Source organism: Vidua chalybeata, chromosome 2 (assembly GCF_026979565.1).
Source record: "Vidua chalybeata isolate OUT-0048 chromosome 2, bVidCha1 merged haplotype, whole genome shotgun sequence".
Lineage (NCBI taxonomy): Eukaryota > Metazoa > Chordata > Aves > Passeriformes > Viduidae > Vidua > Vidua chalybeata.
This window is the reverse complement of record NC_071531.1, coordinates 90,565,977-90,586,554: the sequence shown is the minus strand read 5'-3', so window position 1 is coordinate 90,586,554 and position 20,578 is coordinate 90,565,977. Positions and strand designations below refer to the sequence as shown.

Sequence of the window (20,578 nt, the reverse complement as noted above, 5' to 3'; positions counted from 1 at the left end):
GCTGAATATCACAGTGTGACATTACAGTCAGAGTTGGTGGGCACAATGCTGACGGCTTTCATGCCTTGCTCTATCACCTTGTGCTCACAGGAGTGGGAGGTAGCTGCCTTCCTAATTCACCTATACAGAACTATAAAATAGTGGATATTGCCTAAGGGTGAAGGTGATCAGAGGGTAATAGAGCAATGCTGAGGATCTGATCATAATTGTCCACACAGCCCCTCTTACAACAAAGTTACAGAATGACTCCACTCCGGTATAGAATGAGAACCATAATACATGGAAGGATGCTCCTGAGTAAAACACAGCTTCTGCACTTTTGTGAGCAAGACTGAGGTAAAGAAGATAAAAAGTGAGCAAGTGAACACTTGCATTTCCATCCTTTCTAAGAAGAAGCATTCTTGAGCTCCGCACTGCCTCTTGGGTGGTTATTTTAGGGAGCACTGGGAGAGTATGTTGAGCAAGTTAGATGATGTCTGTCAGGAAGCGCCTGAGGCTCTGCCCTGGGCAGCCTCAGGTCTGTCTTGGTGTTACCATTCCTCCTAAGTGACATTGCTGCAGAAATCCCCAAGCATGAGGAAACTGCAAAGGTGTAGCAGCTACAGCCCTAAACTATTTATTTTGCTGGGACCTCATGAAAATCAACATGATATTCAGAAGAGTAGCTATTCAACAGTGGTGGTGGCACTGGCAGTGAGATTTGTCATAAAAGCACGAACCCTTGGGGCTGGGTCACAAATTCCCATGGTTGCTGAGTGCAAAAGCTGCACAAGGAGAGTCCATTGTGCTTGATGCTCTTCAGGCACAGTGCAATATAGTGGGGAAAAAAACCAAACCAGTTAAAAGAGAAACTGTATGTTTGATAATGGCACATAGGCACATGTAGGCACATGCAGTCTTCTCTGCCCATGTAACATCCAGCCTTCTGTAAAGTTGCTTTTCAAGTGTTGCAACTCACTATTCTGATGTTCCTGTTTTGGGACAGGTATGATGGACCAGAGGAAAGATAGTTGAGTTGTAATAGCTAATGTCCATCTGGTCTTGTGAGCCACAGTGGCTTGGATGTTTCCTCCATTAACAGAAGACTGTTTCTTTTCTAAAATTTCTTCTTTTTTTGGCATAATTGGACATTTCCTTTAGCCAAAACCAATGGAAAAATGCCACTATTCTCAACCTCAGGTTTAAATTTGTCTTGTTGATTTTGTAAGCTATCTTACTGGACTATACGCAAAGCCTCTAATCTGACCACTCAGTGAACAAATAATACTCTTTTAATTCAGAACTGCAAATGGCATTTTACTTCTATTTTCAAAGACACTTTGGTGTGAGTCATTGTCTCCCAAACCATATCTAGCTTTTCTTAGCTTTTATGAATATATGAGAAAAAAGACCACAGCCTGAAAATCCTTCTCCAAACCACTAACAGTAACCCTAAGAAAGTGGTCTGATCTCTCTTGATGAAATTGCTTTCATTTTTAAAAATCTGTTTCCTTGTTTCTATAAAGGAAAAAAAAACAAAAAAAACAACCCTGCAGAATAAAATAAAATACTGCTACCCAAAAATTGTGGGTGTTTGAAGTTAATAGGCTGGTTTGTAATAAATTTCTCAGAAGTTCAGGATAAAAAAGGGAGCTTTAAAAGTGTAGAGAAGTGAGGGAAGATGCAAAATGGAACTGAAGCAGACACTTCATTCTGGCTTTGAACCACCGCTTCTGTGCTCTTTCTGTGCATATGTGTGAAATGCAGCCTTATGCACAGCATGAAATGAAACAGCATGTGCACCCCTTTGTCACCTTGTGCAAATGTGACATTTCCATGTATCTCAACTGTGTAGTGCACAGGGAGAGGAAACTGGAGTGCCTTTACCTGCGCTCCAGACAGCACCAGTGTCTGACGCTACCTTCTAGCAAATGTCTGTCAACTCTGTACTTACCACAGCTCAGCCATACGCCTGTCAGTGATAGTAAATAGCATAGGGTTACCCATGTGCTTCATGTAAGTTACACAAGTATGTATGAGAAACCCAAGTGAGGGATCCAGCCCCAGAATGATGCAGCCAAAACCACATCACAGCCTGCTTCAGATTTTGTAATGCTCTCCTCTGAGTGAAGGCAAAGATACCCAAATTTGTACTAGCAGTGACTCCAATCTGTCACCCAGGTTAGCTCAGAGTGAGTGAACAACAAAAGGATTCTGCGTTTGTGATCTATTACTTGGTGACTTATAGATTTCAAAAATTTTAATTTACACCTTTTTTTTTTTTTTAATCTCTTGTTATCTGGACTTACCCATCATTATCCCAGTGGAAAACACTCTTTAAGTTCATTTGACAGTATAAAACGTACTCTAAAAACTTCAGGTGTTTTGCTACTAAGATTTACCAAAAATTGTTTAAGATACAGTTTACTTTTTTGTTTTAATTTAATGCAATCAAGTATTAGATACAGTATTTATGTACTAGTGCCCTAATTTACATTTTGATTTAGGTATGGAAATCTCAGAAAACCAGAAGAAGCAAGCCATGCAGAATGCCCGTAAGTCAAGGCAAGGAAAAATTAAAGGTGGGTGTTTGGAATTGTGTTACCTTCTTAGTGTGTTCCATTGATCTTTTCATTAGGAAATAGCACAGTCTGGCTGTAGCTGAGTTCTTCAATCTTTTAAAAACTTTTTTTGTGGCTTACATGGAGCCAAATAATTGCCATTAACCTGTATTTTAATATTAAATTCCAATATCTCTGTAAACTGTCTACTAAATCAGCTCCCTGAGATTCTTCAAACAGACAAGTCAGTATTCTGTATATTAGAGAAGAAACTCAAGAGGTAAGGCAAGGTTGTTTAAGGTTGTGAGGAACTGGATGCACAGGTTAAATTATAAATTAGTGTTATGATTCCTTCCTTTGCTTTTACTCAAAGAGCTTGTTCTTCTTTATCAATTCTGTGTCTTCTTTAAAATGTCCTAAAGTTCTTTTTGCAAGCCACATTGTTATATTATTTGCAATAACAGTCAAAATGGCTTCTTCTGGCATCCGTCTAGAAGGAAGGATTGACCTGAAGCTTGTTTGTCAGGAAATGGCTTTTTTATTTTCTTCTCTCATAAAATAATCCCAACAGAAACAAGTCACAACAGATTTTGTCCTTTTCCACCTTAAATTCAAACTTGGGTAAATCTCTAGTGTGCTGAGAGAAAAGTGGAATAAGATTTAAATCTTAGTCTAGGAGGGAAGGAGTTGATGTTAGGTTATCTTCTGTTCCCTGGGATTAATATTCTTAAAGCATTTTCTCTTAATCAATAGATACCCCTACAACCTGTCTGGATTTTCAGGGGTGTGGCTAAAGTTCGTGATTAGGAGATTCTGTTCAGAATGCACAAAGCTCCAAGTCTTAAGAACATTAACCCTGAAAATGTATTTCAAATGGAAGAAATAACATTCTTGTTGGTAGCAGTATTTTACCCAGCCTTACTCTGAGAGTGGACTGAAGTACTAGTGTCTCCTGTTTGAAGTCATTCCTTTGAAATACCAAGATTACTTGTGCAAACAATATAGTCCAGCTGTGTGAAAGTGCTGCTTGTTTTTGGTAATTCTGTTATATTATTTTTACCGGTATTGTTGTCTTCTTAAGCCAGATCAGTGCAGCAATTAAAAAGTCAAACATCAAAAAAGGTGACCCTTAGTAGTTCTGCCATTCAAGACCACAGCAAAATTCATCATGTCCTCTGGCTCTGTGGTTAAATTTCCCTGGCTGACTCAGGTGCTTTCTCCAACTGTTCTGCAGGTGTGAGCTATAATGGGTGTCCTGTGCCTCCTCCACATCAAACCCTTCATCCCCTTCACCAGCGACACATCACCGTGCCTACCAGCGTCCCACAGCAGCAGGTCTTTGCCCTGGCAGAACCCAAGCGGAAGCCATCCCTTTTCTGGCATACCTTCAACAAACTCACTCCCTTTAAAAAGTGAGGGGCCAAGGACCTGGAAGGACATCAACACAGAGGGAGACTCACTCCAGAGGAGGACCTTGGAGACACAGTCAAGCTTACTTGAGCTCAGCAAATCTCCTGTTTCAGAGGCAGAACCTTGGGTTCCCTTGAGCCACGAATGCAGCCTTTGTCTTTGATAAGAAAGAAGTTTGTCAGGGCTGCTCTGAAGTCTGTGTTGCCAAGTGTCAGCATTGCTGATGAAGAGCAGTCTCTCTTCTGACAAAGACAACTTGCTGTTACTCAGAAACAGCAATATTTGATACCTGTTTCTTAGTTAGGTTGAAGTAGTGATGGAATCGTGCAGGTCATTGTAACATTTCATTTTTCTTAACCTTATACTGACGGCCAAATTTTGGATAGGGAGGAATTTTTCCATAGGGGTGTATCAGGAAGGAGTCTTAAGAGAATTTTCTCCTTCCTTCTGGAGCACTGAGCACAGATCACCCATTAAAATCAGGTGAAGATATCCCATGCAATTAACCAGCTCTTGCAGAATTCAGTGGACCCTAATCCTTCCTGTCTTTTTTCTATTACATTGCCAAACAGCAGGAGAACATCCCACAAGGCCTTACCATATTCCAGATTGGAACAGGGAAATTTTATTTTGTCCTATAGAAACATGAACAGAGTGTGAAATGGACTGTAAAAATATGTGCATTTATTGCACACAGGTGAAACAAGAGGAGCCCAGGGCATCTCAGATTGATTCATTTCAGTCAGAGCAGATGCATGCATGTATGCTCTTCAGTGTAGAGCTTTCACATTGCTTTTTCACGCATTTCTTCACCTGGGAGAATCTTCTTTGTATTTCCAATATGCTTATTTCTCTGTGTAAAAAATACATTTTTATTTTCTCACAGAGATAATGTGAATGTACAAAACCAGAGTTGAGACAGTACATGGTGACTATGTGGCTGGCTGTGTTACATAGATCTCATGCTTTTTATTCATATAGCTGGACTTAGAAAATGAATAAATTGTAATATAAATACATTCAAGTGGTCTGGATCCATGCTTCTTGTACACATTCAATTGACAATGGGTTTTGACCAATAACTTCTTCAAAAAGAAAGAGAAATCCTTACTGGAAGGGACAGAGAAATAGTGTGGACCAGAGATGAATTTTTGTCTTGGTGTCATCAGTCCCCATTGGAAGAGGAAGAACCTGACTTGATTAAGGTCAGTTCTGGTCAAAATATGCAATCCATGATTTGCATTTCTTCAATTCCTCTGTGGCATGAAGTTGATCTGTGAGAATAACTTTTAAAAAGCCACCAGGAAGAAAGAGGATCCTGATATTTGTAGCACTGATACTTTCTGCTTGCTTGCTCTCATCAAGGATGACAAGACTGCTGGGAATATGGAAGGAAATGAAGACTCTATGTTTCAGAACCGATTTGCTATGAATGTCTTTACAATACTTTATCCTATGCTGCTGATTATGGGCATTACCTGATGATTAGGATAGATCCAAGGGTATTCTTTGACAACGGGCACAGTCAGCTTTGTCATGGATCTGTAATATATGAAAAACAAATAAGGGTCTAAACACCAGGCATTTTAACAACAATGTAAAAAAGCCTTATTTAAAGATGTATTTGTTCCTACTACTATTGTTACCTCCATATTTTTATTTATCATCAGTGTTGTGAAGCCCGCTAGTAACTGGGTTCTGTGATTTCATAACTTTGTGGCCACTTCTGCAAAGCCCAGGTTTGTGGTTTTGTTTTTAAATTACATCTTTTTGACAACTCTGCATTTCAAATGCCTTGTGTATATAGCTCAGCAATAAGGCAAAAGTCTGGTATGCTCAGCCAAATTGTGCCCTGCATAGTAAATTTCATCGCTTGTGCTTTCCCATAGCAGTGAGAAATGACCTAAACTAGTTAAGAACTGCAAGTGCACACTGACATTTGTAGTGATACAGCTGAAAGAAAATGCACAGGGAAGTAAATGAAAAAAGCTACTTGTATATTTCTCTTGATGTTTAAGCCAGCCATTGCTGCTCAGATTTTTTAAAATAGAAAATTGTAAATGCTCAATTTAAACACAAGGAGCAGACTTCCAAATGCAGGCATGGATGCACACCCTTCCCCTCAAATGAGTAAGCCTTTTGTGTTTCTTACATACCCATTTTTGTGGGTACTTGCCACGTTCAGGCCTGTAAACCGATGAGATGCATGTACAGTTTGAGTGAAGATGATATTTTTCGTAATCATATTTTGAAAGACTTGTTCTGAGTGCATGAAAAGGCTGAAGTTGGATTGCAGTGCTAACCCAGAAACTTTGCCAGCTGGACCTGAAGACATTGAGATCCACACTTACATATGTGTCTTCGCTGAAGCCTACTTCCTTCCAGTGCTCGATTCTGTGGGGTGCTGGAAAAAAAGGGTTTGGGGATCTTACTTCTGACATGTCAGCGCCCATGAAGGCTCTTCCCATGTATTAGTGCTGGTGCCTTAGCCCTAAAAATGAACAGAAATGTTTGCATATGGTTTTGGATGCGGCAAGTTTTTTCTCAAGAAGTGAATTTCAAAGAGATAAAAAGAAAATATTTCATGGTGCAGATTACTCAGGACAGTTTTACATATAGTACCCTTCATATAGATATGGTTGTTTTGTAATGCTCTCTCTGCCTTTCTTTGCAATATATGACCTTGCAACAGATTTAAGATCGAATATAGTAAGACAGGCCAAATTTATACTATGCCATAATCTTTAAACAAATTATAGTGAAACGAAAACACACAATTATATTATTCAACAATTAAGACAAATATTTACTTGGGAGTAAAAGCCTCACTTCAGAGGCTGTGCGAAGGAGTTGCAACTAAAATGTAGAAGTTTGAATTCTAGCAACTCTTGCCCCAATTCTCCTTCTGGTGACAAAACTTAATATATAGCAGAAAGCTGTGATGGCAGCTTGCATGCTTTTCCACTTGCATGCTTTAAGTTACTATAAAAAATTCTAGGGCAACTACCAAGAACATTTGTGCCTCATTTTGATAAAGCCCAGCCAGAGCCTTCCTGATGGCCTGCTGAGCAGATAACCTCAGACTTTTTGCATGAGATGCAGTAAAATATAATTGTCCTCAAATGTGTTCCCACTAAGTTAGGAAATGCCAAACCATAATTGCATCCAACTCAGAGCATTTGATGTATAAAATAATAAGATTGTTTTACAAGTGGCTCTTGCCATGCTAAATTTCACTTTGAATTTTAGTGGTCAGTGTAAGAACTGAGTTCAAAGACAGACTTCTCAAATGTTCCACATTTTAGTTGTCTTTTGGAAATTATTATATCACAGTTTTGGAGCCAAAGGTCTTTAGCCATAACTAACACAGTACCTTTCTCTGACTGCCTTTCTGCTTTTTTTTTCTATATGTGTGGCATTTGTATGTAGCAGATGCCTTCTATACGATCTCTAATTTAAAACTCTTTGTTGTAAATACTAGGGATAACTTGCATATATATTTTATTTTGTTAAGTGTTTTGTAACATTATACCTTCCTTACCGTGCTTTGTGCATCTCACCCCGTGTGTGTGCTGTTACACATGTTGTAAATGAAGTGTCCTGGCTGCAGAGCAGAGGAATTGGCTGTTGACGGCTGAAGTACAGTGTATAGGACAGCAGTAGCTTGATGTGCATTTGTTCTGGAGTAACTGCATTGCAAGGTTTATTTACTCTTTGAATGTTGTTTGTCAAATGAATCTATTTTCTGGAAATGAGTACAGACTTACTTTCCTATTATTTTTCTCTTATTGTACATGGTTGAATTAAATAATATACAAAGCTGAAGTTCTTCATCTGTGTCTTATAAAACTTTATGTGCAGTTTTAAAATGTGCTTTTTTTAATTGTCTACAAAATTTCCTTTTTGATGCAAAAATCTATCAACTGTCATATTTCTTCTAGTATTTTAAAGAAAAAAGTCACACCATCCTCTCTTGTTTTCCTAGTAACAGTTTTATTACTTCCCAGCACAAGTTCATTTTAACAACATCTAAGCCTGGATTTGGTATTTTGCCTGGTTCAGGCAAAGCTCGTACTTGCTGCTGTTTCAGCCTGTGATTACTGTGCTTTACCTTGTCCTGGCAGGGTGTTCACACACTACCCCTTGCAATATGTGCAGGTGCAGCTTCTGTGCTAATAAAACTCCTGCTAAGAGAGGATGGTGACTTAAATACTGCAGTGCAGATAAGGAGGATTTAATTTTATTTTCTTTGGAATGAAAGCAAAACCATTTAAATGGGTTCACCCAAAAGGCATGTTCTGCATGTAAGTGTGAACAGGCTTACCTGCCTGCTTGATAGAGCAACACACTTGGGATTCGACTTCTCTGATTCAGGGAAGTTTTTTGTATTATTCTGACAGGGCAGAGGGCCACATCTGAAAGGTGTGCCTGTGTCCTTCCTGCTCCAGGCTGTGTCAAAAATTGTGTTTTGCTGAGACACACCAGCTTTAACAAAATAACATACTTTGCTAAAATCTTTTCATCAGAAATGTTTTGACCAGTTTAAATGCTGGCACTATAGTTGATTTGCTTATTCTTTACCCCTCTTTCCAACATCCAGGCTCATATATTTCTTGGTTCATCTCACAGCTGAGAATTTCTGCCTCCAAAGGCAGCTGCTGCTGTGGTGGGATGTGTGCTGAGTGCTCCAACATTAAAGTGAAAGGCACAGTTTGAGCACTTGGTGAGATAGATTGGATGACATAAAAACACCCTAAGCAAACACTGCAGTAGGATGTAGCAATCAGTAAGCTTTCTAAGGACCCTGTGGTTCATCTGGCCAGGGTGAGCTCATTTGTGCCTTTTATTTCATGCTTGGGCAGTCAGGCTAAATCCTGTAAATCATTCTGTACTTTCAGCTTTTAAGTTACTTGAGAGCTGATCTATCAGATGGAGCTTTTAGTTTGCACAGAAATAGCACTGCTTGTCTTAGATTTTTTTTGTTTTGTTGTTGTTGTTCAGATTTTTTCCAAAGGCTGCATAATGATCTGTGCTTGGTAACAGAGACAAAGACTCAGGCCTTTTCATGTTCCATAATCAAAGGAGAAATGAAAAACTCAGCAGTGAAAAACAGCACACCATGTAGCTTGTAAGAAAAGCACACAAATACTCCTTACACAAATAAATATGTTTCTAAATGCTTTACAAAATCTAGTTACTCTATCTAGAGAATATGTAATTGTAAGAATATGACAAAACTGTATAAACTGTCAGCATAACACTTTTCTTGTTAATCTTAAGTCTCTGTTTAGTTCACTGCAATCAGAACTTGTCCAGTGCTTGGGGTTGAGAACTCACCTACTGCCACTATTAGATATTTAGGCTCTGTTCTTAAAAAACGGGTGGGGGTGTGTGTACATGTGTTTACACCTACACCTCCTTTGTAGACTCCTTGTGGCATCTGCAAATGTCTCTGCTGGCACCTTCAGCAGGTTGCAGCAGACAAGACCCGCATCCATCAACCTGCCCTCTGTTTACATTACATCATTACACCGGTACATTTCTGTTGTGCATCTTGGGGAGTTTGTATATGTGATTGACACCTGGACAATATTTATTTGAGTCATTTTAATGTTTTAAGCATTCATAGTGGGACACCTGCAATGGCAGCCAAAACCACTCTGCAGACAAGGAGAGGTTGGAAGGTGTCCATCCACATCACTGGAGTCATGTCAGTGAAGTTCAGAAGGGCAGATCTGAGAAGAAGGAGTACCACTGCTCTTCAAGAGCTGAGTTTCTCTCCAAACACAAGGTGAGGTAGGATTTATCAACTGTTTCTTCCAGGGATTTTTTTTCAGGAAGGCTGAAACTTCTTAAGAGGAAAGAATGAGCCCCAGATGCACCATGGCCTCTTCCTATAAGCACACCCCAGACTTTAGAGATACTGACTTACTGAAAAAGTGTCTAGAAACTGCTCTGCTTATAGGGTCAGGTATATCTAATTAACCATCGTGGTCATTGCTGTCATGTTAATCTCCTAACAAAGGTAATTAGCACAGCAGTCAATTTAAAAACCCCTGCATCTCCTGCCTTTCATATGCAATGTTTTTTAAGAGCAAATGATGAACTCTTGCTCCCATGTAATTATTTTCAAATCATTATTCTGTGATGAGACAAGGCACTAAAAAGCAGCTGAAGGAAACATTTGTCTTTGAGGCTATTTCTACAGCACTTTTCTTGCTTGTCTGTTAAAAATGCATCAAAGCAGACTAACTGTGGAGTCTATCAAGGTATAGGTAACTAATGAATGACATTATTCCTAACTGTCAGGATGGGCTATTTTTTAATTACTCAAACTTGTAATTGAGAAAGGAGGCTGAGGCTAAGCAGGCTTAGAAAATTTCAGATGGTGCTTAATGGGTAAAGAGAAAAGGGTTGTTCGTTGTGGTTCTCGTTCCTTCTTCTCAGTTAGCAGCAAGATTAATTTGGCTACAGAAGTTCATTCAGGTAGAGCAGCGAATTGCTGCCCATGGTCCCTCCTTTTCCCCAGAGCGCGGTGGACACGATGTCCCAGGTTCAAGCCAGGGCAACTCAACTCTTGCAATATTTTGCCGTCGCCACAGGGTGGTGGTGAAGATCTTACAGAAAACTTCGTCTCTCTGCTGTGCTGAGGGAACGTGTTTGCAGTGTGGTGACACCCTCAGAGACTGTTTGCAGTCACTTGAAACAAGGGTGAATTAAGGGCACTTCCTCTAACACACTAACTCACGTTACTTTCGGTTTTAACCTTCACTGTTGATGATCAGCATTTAGGGAGGTGATGATAAGCTCAGTTGACTTCCACTAGTCCTTAGACAACAGCAGTTCCAGTAGTTTCAAGAAGACACAGTTAAGAATTGAGTTACAGCTTTTTTCAAATTAGTTACCACTAATACATAATTTAGTAGCCCAATAGCTTTGACTGTTACTTGAATAGCTAGATAGGGAACCTGCTAATTACACATAAAAAACTTTGTAATTCTATTTATTTATTCTATTTTTAATTTAACCTTGTTCCTTCTTTTCCATAATCACCTAATAATTGTAATGCCACATTCTCAGCATTTTTTGTTTTAATTTAGTCTTTGTCCCTAAATCCATTGTAAATTACCTGATTCAGAAATTACCTTCATGACATATTTTAGCACCACAGTAATGGTGTGAGACATGCCTTCCATCCTACAAATCATCCAAGCTGTCAGAGGCTAACATTTGTGTGATGTATTTGTACAAAGGAATAGGGAAATCAAAGCCTTACTAATCCATTTTATCAATTTCCTATTATGTAACAGTGGTAAAAGCCAAAGTACAGAGCACTTCAGCTTAATATTGGAATAAATAGAAAGATTCCACTTTAAACTTCTGTTTTAATTATTGAACAGCTCTCAAAATTAAATCACTGACCTTTGACAATTTAGTGACTTCACTGACCTTTGACAATTTATTGACCAAACAAGTGCTTGTCCTCAAGGCACATATCGGAGTGTGCATTCCTTTACATGAAGTTTCTACACTCAGTTTAAAGATGCCCAAGAACACTGCAAGTACCAGGTAAACAAGGTAAGAACAAAGATCCTTTATATATGATGATGATGTTGATGTCAGGTTGTGGAGAGGATTGCATGTATGGGAGCCAACCACACTGTCTAGGCAGGAAACGCTTCCCTAGACAAGTGGGAATGAGGTTTTCTGTAAGTGGACAAGGACTGTCAGTCTTCTCCATGGGATGCATCATTACCTAACAGTGTCATACAGAGCACTTCTTCCTTTTGGACTCTTACGGAGTCCTTTGACTAAGGCAGCAAATATTTATATACCTTAGAAGGAACAAATGTCTTATCTATTTTCACCTCTCTTTAGTGCCAACCAGCAGCAGCAAAGTGGGATTTTTCTGGCTGGTGATCAAACATCTCTGAGCAAATCCATTGGCAAAGACCCCACAAATAATTTATAATAATGGTTCCAAAATGGGGGACTTTTCTGAACACAGAATAAAAAGATTAAGGAACATGTCCCAAAGCTAAAGTCTTACTCTATAAATTAGATTAAGGGTGTAATTATTCTTATTGAGGACATACTGGTGTCTCTCTATGTGGTACTTGTGTGCATTGTTTCACGAGAGTGAGAAATTGTGGTGAAAGGATTAAAGAGGAGCCATCATTTTTTAGTTAATGCTAAAAGAAATAGTGATCTTACTCCTCATTAATAAAAGAACCAATTCCAAAGCCAATTGTGTAAAATTTACTCATAGTAACAATTACTTTTACCTGTTTAAGTACTTAACCTATATTGCTGAAGCTTCTGTGCATTAGACATTTATAGATATTAATTCCAAATAAAACAGGTATTAATTTTGTTGCTATTTGCTTTTTATTCCTCAGTCTAATCTCTTCTTATCAATTGCTCTTACACTGAATTAAATCAGCTGTGTCCAGGATTAAGTCTTAATGTATTTCAATGGGCCTATATTAAAAGACATTATATAGGAGGGACTCTGTAGTGAAAAGATAAATATAAGATGGACTTTTAGTAGCAAAGTTACATGAATTGGGAGCACCCAACTAAACACTTGTTTTTGCCAAAAAAACTATCTTGATCCCTTATACCTTTACCCTCATCTCACTCTGCTCCAGCTCTAACCTCTCCTCTGAGGTCATTCAACTTATTAACCCAGTAGGGGACTAAGTTGAGTGAATAGCAATTTTTAAAAAATTAAAAAGTGATTGCTTTTTGCTGAATGAGGGGGTTGAATTGCCTTAGCTCACCTCCCATTACACCATTTCCTGGGAGGTGAAAGGTACAACCATGCAGTCACAAGTAGGTGCAGGGAGAAATGTGGATGGAGAATAGTGTAAAGCTACTATTTCAAAAGTAGAATGATGCCAGAACTGATATGTCCATTAAATAATTATTTAAAATAGCACTCAGTAGTCTCCAGGACTGTAATTAATGCTATAGAGAGATAAATAAAACAAAAGAATAGACATGGTGAAAACCCATTTCCTTATTTTCCTCCCTGCACCACCCTGCATTCCTGTCTAAGGTAGACATAGGCAGATGTACTTTTTCTTCTTAATATTTCAGTCAAAGCCATATAACCTATCTAAAGAATGAAAAGCTGGATTGTACTGCTGGCTATTGTAGTCAGCACAGCAGAAACACAAAACCAGGACGTCTGCACCCAAGGGTATCCTGGCATCCCTGGCAATCCTGGGCACAATGGCATACCTGGCCGTGACGGACGTGATGGGTCAAAAGGAGACAAGGGAGATACAGGTACTATGTTCAGAATGAATGATTTAATATATCAAATGCAAGGCCATTCACTCCCAAATTTCTTTGTAGTTACTCTGCATGAATGGGATTGTTCTGCCTAGCCTTCAGAAAACTTTTCAGACATTTGTCACTTACCTATTTGAAGAAGGAAATATAAAGAAAGGCTTAATGAAAGCAAGACAGCAAATACTATGGAGATGTCAGGTTCATGGGATAAAAACAAAAGAAAAAAAGGATTTACCTTTTATCATGGGAATATTTTCAAGTCTATTTGAAAATTTTAAAGCCTGCAAACCTACTCCTACTCCTTTAAGATAGAAACTATATTTCTGCAAGGAGCTTCAAGTCTACTAAAAAAAAGCAACAACTGATACCTTGTTTGGTGTAGTAGGAAGTATGCAGTGGTAAGATTTCTCTTTCTTATCAAAATTATACATTTGTAAGACTAGATTCTGAGTGTGCCTACTTGCTGTAACTCAAGAGCCACTAGAGTAAGTTCAGAAATAGAGATTATTGAACAACAATATAGGATTTATTTCTGCTCAGCAGGCTATAATAGAGATTTGTATGAGATATCAAAGCCAGAGATAATCTCAGCATCCTAAACTAATCACCCCCATAATACCTTAAGCCTTAGGTTAATGATGGCCCTTGTATCCATGCTGGAATATCAAGGCCAGGGTTGCACAAGGTGATAAATCTGAAGGCATGTGGACATATAACACTTCATCACCTTTTAAAATCTAGAAAGAAACAAAGATTTCCATTAGCGTCTTAATAGGCACATACATTTAACTGCCCTCTTTTTCTGTATGCAGGGTTCCAGAAAGGTCTTAAAAATAGAAAACCTAAAGCTTTCATATTTTCATTTATTTTCTAAAGGCCCTTCCTCCACTCCAGTGAGTTGTCATGATACCATTAGATTCTGATAAACTCCCCAACGTTTTTCCTAAATCATCTGTTATGATGACTGTACTGACTGTTCTTTATTTGAACAAAGTGGGGTGAATGCACCATTCTTTACACTCTGTGTAGATATATCTTTGTGGTTTAATACATGAGAACGAATTTTGTTCCTTACCCAGTCAATGAAATTTCAGCAGATGCTGGGATGCACCCAATGTGCAAGAAACTGCAAAGAACTGTTCTCTGGTCCATATGACTGGAGAGCTACTATTGGAGTATGATTACAACCAAACTGCCAACTCTGTTTTAATTCTGTTGCTGCACTTGGGATGTATCCAGTTATTTGATCACAGACCTCGTGGGCTTCTGTACTACCTCTGTACAGCAAAAATCACCTCTATAATTGCTCTCTGTAGAGCAGTGGAAAGTCCATGTCATGCTAGGTACAGGGATCAAGAATGTGAATGCTTTCCTCAGCTTTATAGGAAATATTATTCCACTGTACTGATCCATACCATCGGTCAAACTCCTGCATGTCTCTTCTTGAGGCGGGAGTTCACCATTCCTAGAGTCACAGAATCATTACAGCTGGAAAAGGCCTCTGAGATGATCTAGCCCAACCATTAACCCAGCACCACCAGGCCCACCTCTAAACCACGTCCTTGTTTAACTGCTAGGCTTCATGCCCCAGCAAAGCTTCTTGCTGAATTTCCATGGATGGAGGCAACAAGAGAAGAAGTTTTCACACTGGTGATCCTCACCAGGTTATAACAACTGTACATGTCTCAATAACTCACCTCTTCATCAAGGATTCCTTCTGCACCCAAAAAGCACCATCCTCAAGCAGAGTTTCTCTGCTCTTTGTCAATCTTGTAGTAAGATAAAACTACCAGCAGTGGCAGACACTAAAAGTCAGGAATAAGGGTATGCTTTACATTACTGTTTGGCCAGGCTTGAGAAGGAAGGATTAAAGATGGATTCTTCACAAATTTTCTGGTAATTTGTTTAATGAATATCTGTGTTTTTATTTCTGTACTAGGTGAACCAGGAATTCCTGGCAGTCCAGGAAAAGATGGTGTCAATGGAGAGAAAGGTGAACGAGGTCAGAGAAGTGCTTCAATTTAATATTTGTCTATGAACTGCTGCCCTTGTGTTTGTGAACTCATCATACAATCTCATTTATTTTAAATTCTCTCATTTCTAAATTGAGACCACAAACTGTACAAACAGCATTATTCCTAACATGAGAAGCCAAAGGCTGTTGAGCAGAATTGATCAGCATCTTTTCTTGATGGATTGAGCATATGTTCTTTATGGTGTCTTTTGTCTATCAACTGCTAAAGTGCCTTTCACAACATGAGATCTTCACCTTCAAAGCCTTGTGCAGCAACCAGAGCAGTTTTGAAGGCTTTGATCTTCTGATCAATGATGGATGAAGGATAAATAAAGCATAGGGTGGCAAGTAACCAGGACAAAACACCTTTAGTTGTACTGCAGTAGCAACCTATGTAACCCAAGAGAAGTAGAAATTATATGTAGAAATTATAGAAACATGTGACAGTTCAAGTCAAGTTCAGGGTGTTGTAAAAAAAACCCCCTTCCTATGATTAAATTGTGAACCCTCTCATCCATTCTGTACACCAAAGGCTGTAAAAAAGTGTGGACAGATGTTGCTTGTGTATGAGATGATGTGAGCTGTCAGTGTTATCATCAACCCATAGACAACCTTCCTTTCTTTGAGCTTATTCTTGCTGCTGCCAGCCAGAGCACATGTTTTCTAATAAAATAACAGGCTCTTCAGACATTATGCTTATTCTGCACTTAAATGTATGAAAAACTGTCTGTACAGCGAGCACAGTGGAGTATGCACAGTGGAGATGTGCACCTGAACATGTATCTCCACATTATAAACCTCAGTTTGTGTCTTCCAATGGAGGATCACAAGAAAGTTGTGGAGTTGTTTTGTTTTGTTTTTATTATTATTTTTTTATTTTTATTTTTTTTTTCCTTTAGGAACCAATGGGACTGTTGAAGAGAAGGGGAACAAAGGAGATAAAGGAGAAAGAGGACCACCTGGGAAACTGGGACCAAAAGGATTTATAGGATCAGTGGGTTACAAAGGTCAGAAGGGAGAGCTAGGACTGCAAGGACAAAAAGGGTTAAAAGGAGACATTGGACCCATAGGTCCAAAAGGGACAAAGGGTGAAATTGGCCATCCTGGAAGAGTTGGTTTCCCAGGGCCAATTGGCCCAATTGGTAATCCAGGTCCTAAAGGTAATACTGGAGGTATAGGGCCACAGGGTAATCCAGGAGTTCAGGGGGAAAGAGGCTTGAAAGGAGACAGAGGAGACAAGGGGAACGTAGGTGCCCCAGGAGTCCTGCCAAGGAGTGCTTTCAGTGTTGGCCTTACAGCCAACACCAAGTTTCCCCCTCCGAATCGCCCGATCAAGTTTGACAAGGTGCTGTATAACAGTCTGAATGACTTTAACTCAGCTACTGGCAAGTTCACCTGCAAACACCCTGGTGTTTACTATTTCACCTACCACATCACTGTCTACTCAAGGAACGTGCGAGTAGCTCTTGTTAAGAACGGCATCAAGATGCTGCACACGGTGGACAGGTACCAGAGCGGAGAGGACCAGGCCTCGGGGGCCACCATCCTCGAGCTGCAGGGAGGAGACGAGGTGTGGCTGCAGGCCCACCAAGGAGAAGCTTTCAATGGGCTGTTTGCAGACGGCGATGACGATACCACCTTCTCTGGGTTCCTCCTGTTCAGCACTGCTGACCCACTGGAGCCACTGCTGCCGCCCATGCTGTAGCTCTGTGTTATCCCTGAGTGCTGCATGCCTGTGCCCCTCAGCCCTCCCTAAGAAAGCTGTTATCTGCTGGGCAATTTTTGCTGGATTCAACAGAAAATGCTTGGTTTCAGGAACAGCTTCTGCACAAGAGAGGACAAGTCTTCAGAATCTACAGTGCTGGGCTTAACACATTAGTGGTTTGGTGACTTACTTTGGCATTCACAGGGGTGTGTACCCCAGTTCTGAAGAACAAATTTTAAAGCAAAGTGGGATGAAATAAAAGACAAAAGTTCTGGAATTATGTCGTGTGGGATATCTTGTATAAACAAGAAGCAACAGTTACTTCCAAGCCAGTTTGTATCTTCCAATGTGGCATGTGTAGATGGACTTGAAACTTGGTTAGTTTGCATCCAACCACTTGAAAATTATTTTTAAACTTGAAATTAGTGTAGTTTGATATATCTACAGAAGCTGCTTGCTGTGTGGTGCAACCAAGTTTCATTGTTTCATTTAGTTTTTAAATATGGTTCTTTGCTCTCTGTGTAGTCACAGGTCTGAAACTGAGCAAAATGGAGTGATAGGAGGAAGTGCCATGTGGATTCTCTGACGTGGGCAGATATTCAAGGCCAGTGCAAAAATACAGCATAAAGCTGCTGTACTTCAGAATTAGCTGGTGCAAAACAAATTCTCCCAGATTAATGTGCGTTTAATCAATACTGAAGCAGCCATGCCAGAGAACTGACCAAGAGTTACTTCCTGTACCACAAAACAGGAAATAAAACTATAAAACAGGAAATAAAACAATAAACCAGTTACTTCCTGTACCATAAAACAGGAAATAAAACATACATTAAAAAATCTGTCATTTTTTCCCCCAAATTTTCTGTCTTCTTCCCCCCTCCCTCCTTTTCTTCTAAAACTCAAAAATATTAAAAAAAAATATTGGGAAATCTCATTCACTTCTCTTAGAAGAGAATAAAGTAGAGGTGTCAAGGAAGATGGGTCAGCATCATGAAATTCAGTACAAATGCAGTGTTAGGAGCTTAAGGCCTGGCTTCCCATCAGCACCTCAGGGTACCAGCGCAATGTGGGCATGTTCCCACCAGTAGCTGAACCCCGAGTGCGGATCACAGAGCCCAAATGGAAAGGGCACGGTGGGTTAATTCAGGAGGAACAGCTGCACTTCTCAAATGACAGCGAGGGAGATACAAGGGCACTCAAGCAGAGGAAAAGGCTATGTGAATTTTTCAGCAAGACGAAGTTTCTTCCCATTAAGCCACACGCCGCAAGTTTGTGTCACAGAAACATCTAGATCGAAAAACCATTTTAAAAAGGTCTTAAGTTTAACTGTAGGACAGGTACCAGCCGGCAGAGGCCCCAGTGCGGCCGAGTCGGGCGCTGGTGAGCCGGGAAGCGCGTCAGGCCCGGGGAGCGCTGGGAGCCCGGGGCAGAGGTGCCCAGCGGGAAGGGGGGCACACCGGGGGGCTTGCTGAGAACCGGGCACAGCTGCCCGGCAGCCTGAGGGGCAGGGGGAGGCCGGAGCTCCGCCTCGCTCCGCCTCCTGCTGCCGCTCCTCCCATCTGCGCGGACGCGCGGAGGTCGCGGCCGAGCGGGGTGTGCGGAGGCCGCGGCCGTGCCGGGCCCGCTCCGCCGGGCCGCGCTGCGTTCCGCCATGCTGGGCGGCTGCCGGCGGGCGCTGCCCGCGGCGCTGGGCCGGGCGCTGCGGGGCCGGCCGGCGGGGCAGGGCGGCCGGGCCGTCAGCACCAGCTGGTGCCCCGTGGGCACCGCGTTCGATGCGAAGCAGCAGCAGCCGCAGCCGCTGCGTGGCGGTGCGGCGGGCAGGGACACGGTGAGCGGCGGGAGGGGAGGACCAGGCCTGCTGCGGCAGGAGCCCTGGTCTCTTGGCAGCGTCGTGCTTTGTTCTGCTTGTCTGAACTGTTTTAAGGGAATTTTTTGGGGCAATTTTTCTCTTGTGCGTAGTTTTTTTTTTTTTTTTTTTTTAAGTAAGAGTTTATGCTGGTTCTAGCAAACCCAAACGTTGTGGCTTTTGGACACAGAAGCGTTTGACGGTGATGGCCTTGTGCGTGGGAACGCTTTGAGCCTCAGTGGTGCCCATAGGTCCATAAAGTGAGACTGCCCTTTGCATTCCCCCTTCCCTGCCAGCCCTCCCCTGGCTGTGCCGTCGCTCACGTGTCAGTGTTGTGCACTCGGACGCTGCTTCAGCAGCAGCCACGCTGCTCACATCCTCTTGCCTGGGCGTTATACTTGATGTCTTGCCTGTGGCAAAAGAGGATTTCTTTGCTAATTTGATGCCTGTTGGGTTTTCTGATGCGTGTCTTTTTAGGGTGAGTCAGGGATGTTCGTTAATGTGTGTCCAGGGACTCAACAGGCTCCTGGAGAGGGTAGGGTAGCACAGTGCATACAGAATAGGTGCAGCTGTAAAATCCAGGTGTTTGCCTGCTGACTCAGCTATTCCTGCCATGGTGCCCAGCCTGGTGGAGCTGTTGAACTTTGGGTTTTAGAGAGGACAAATCTGACCTCTGTTTATAGTCTGGCACTTGCTTGGGAAACCTTTCTTCAGGTTCTCATGCCTCTGCAAGCACACTGGTGTGAGTCTTGCTTCAGGAAATAATGCAGTTAAATATTGTCCATTTGGCCGGTCTAGGGAATGTTCCAGATCACTCACTTGGCCCATGGTTCTTTCGGAACAGAGGTGCGTATTTCAGGCTCACAAAGAGGCCGTGCCAGGTAGGATGTAAATGCTGAGACCAGGTGAAGACAAAAAATGTTTCAGCCATGCAGCCAATAACATTAAACAGAGAGAACTACACCAGGCTTCTTTTTTTTGTAATTTTTGATTTTTTATGCTAAACTTGATATCATATGTAAGAGGAGTTCTGCAGCTAATTTATCTCTAAGAGGAGATACATCCTGGTCACAGAGCACTACATGTGCAGGAAGAGCTTGCTTGGGAGGATTGGTGATGATGTAGGACAGCAGAAAGACCTGGAGCTCCCAGGGATATTGCAGGACATTGCATCCTCTGGCTGAGGATCTGAGTGAGAGGGCAGCCTCGAGCGTCTTACACTGTAAACATTATTCAGGAGTGCTGTGATACAAGTATGTTTGTGTGCGCATGTGTAAAAATATAAAAATACTTTTTTCAATGTTCACTTCAGTCGTGTTCTTGTTCCCAAATAATAAATTAAAACATGGGAAGTGTGAGGGAAGTTTTTCTTTCGTTTGCAAAAAAGAAGGTGGTTTTAGCAATAGTGACAGAAAGAAAATGGGACAAAGCAAACCAAAATGTTCCAGATGTGTTCTTGAAGGGTAGCTTTTGCTTCAGAATATATACTTGCACAGACGAGCTGTCAGTTTGTAGCTTTTTATTTTATTTGAATAAATATTAGCAAGCTGCACACCTGCAGCTGACTGCAATAATACAAAGAGTTTGCAGAAAGTGGATTATAAACTGACTGGACTGCAGATTTGAAAAATGCAGACTGTGGTTTTTAGGTACTGAGGTTGAATTTGGAAGGGATTTTGCGTGAAATCACATACCTTTCACTGTTCGATGCTGTAGTCAGGGTGTGAGGAGATGCTCACGTTATAGTTGGGCATTGCAAAGGG

The 20,578-nt window shown here is 41.0% G+C and overlaps 3 protein-coding genes across 8 annotated transcripts in view; all 3 read left to right on the top strand.

Annotated features, from left to right (window-relative positions):
• Positions 1-9,735, top strand: part of SPATA13 (spermatogenesis associated 13) — a 171,376-nt gene extending 161,641 nt beyond the window's left edge. For 4 of the 5 annotated variants that reach the window (XM_053934544.1, XM_053934542.1, XM_053934545.1 and 1 more), the window contains 2 exons: positions 2,487-2,561; positions 3,775-7,775. In XM_053934544.1, the coding sequence (XP_053790519.1) occupies positions 2,487-2,561; positions 3,775-3,956 (257 nt within the window). In that variant the 3' untranslated portion in view covers positions 3,957-7,775. Of the gene's footprint in view, positions 1-2,486; positions 2,562-3,774; positions 7,776-9,570 lie in introns of those variants that run through there. The other variant, XM_053934543.1, reaches the window with a different exon arrangement.
• On the top strand, positions 9,665-17,246 carry LOC128783628 (complement C1q and tumor necrosis factor-related protein 9A-like). Of its 2 annotated transcripts, none has more exons than XM_053934547.1 (4): positions 9,665-9,741; positions 13,053-13,244; positions 15,190-15,252; positions 16,164-17,246. In XM_053934547.1, the coding sequence occupies exons 2-4, from the start codon at positions 13,079-13,081 to the stop codon at positions 16,967-16,969; spliced, it is 1,035 nt and encodes a 344-aa protein (XP_053790522.1). In that variant the 5' UTR covers positions 9,665-9,741; positions 13,053-13,078; the 3' UTR covers positions 16,970-17,246. The 2 variants fall into 2 exon arrangements, with proteins under 2 accessions (XP_053790522.1, XP_053790523.1); XM_053934548.1 differs by lacking the exon at positions 9,665-9,741 and adding an exon at positions 11,145-11,528.
• A 1,374-nt stretch (positions 17,247-18,620) lies between these two features.
• MIPEP (mitochondrial intermediate peptidase) overlaps positions 18,621-20,578 on the top strand; it is a 65,617-nt gene continuing 63,659 nt past the window's right edge. Inside the window, exon 1 of the mRNA XM_053936443.1 lies at positions 18,621-18,797. Within this exon, the coding sequence (XP_053792418.1) occupies positions 18,621-18,797 (177 nt within the window). The remainder of the gene's footprint in view (positions 18,798-20,578) is intronic.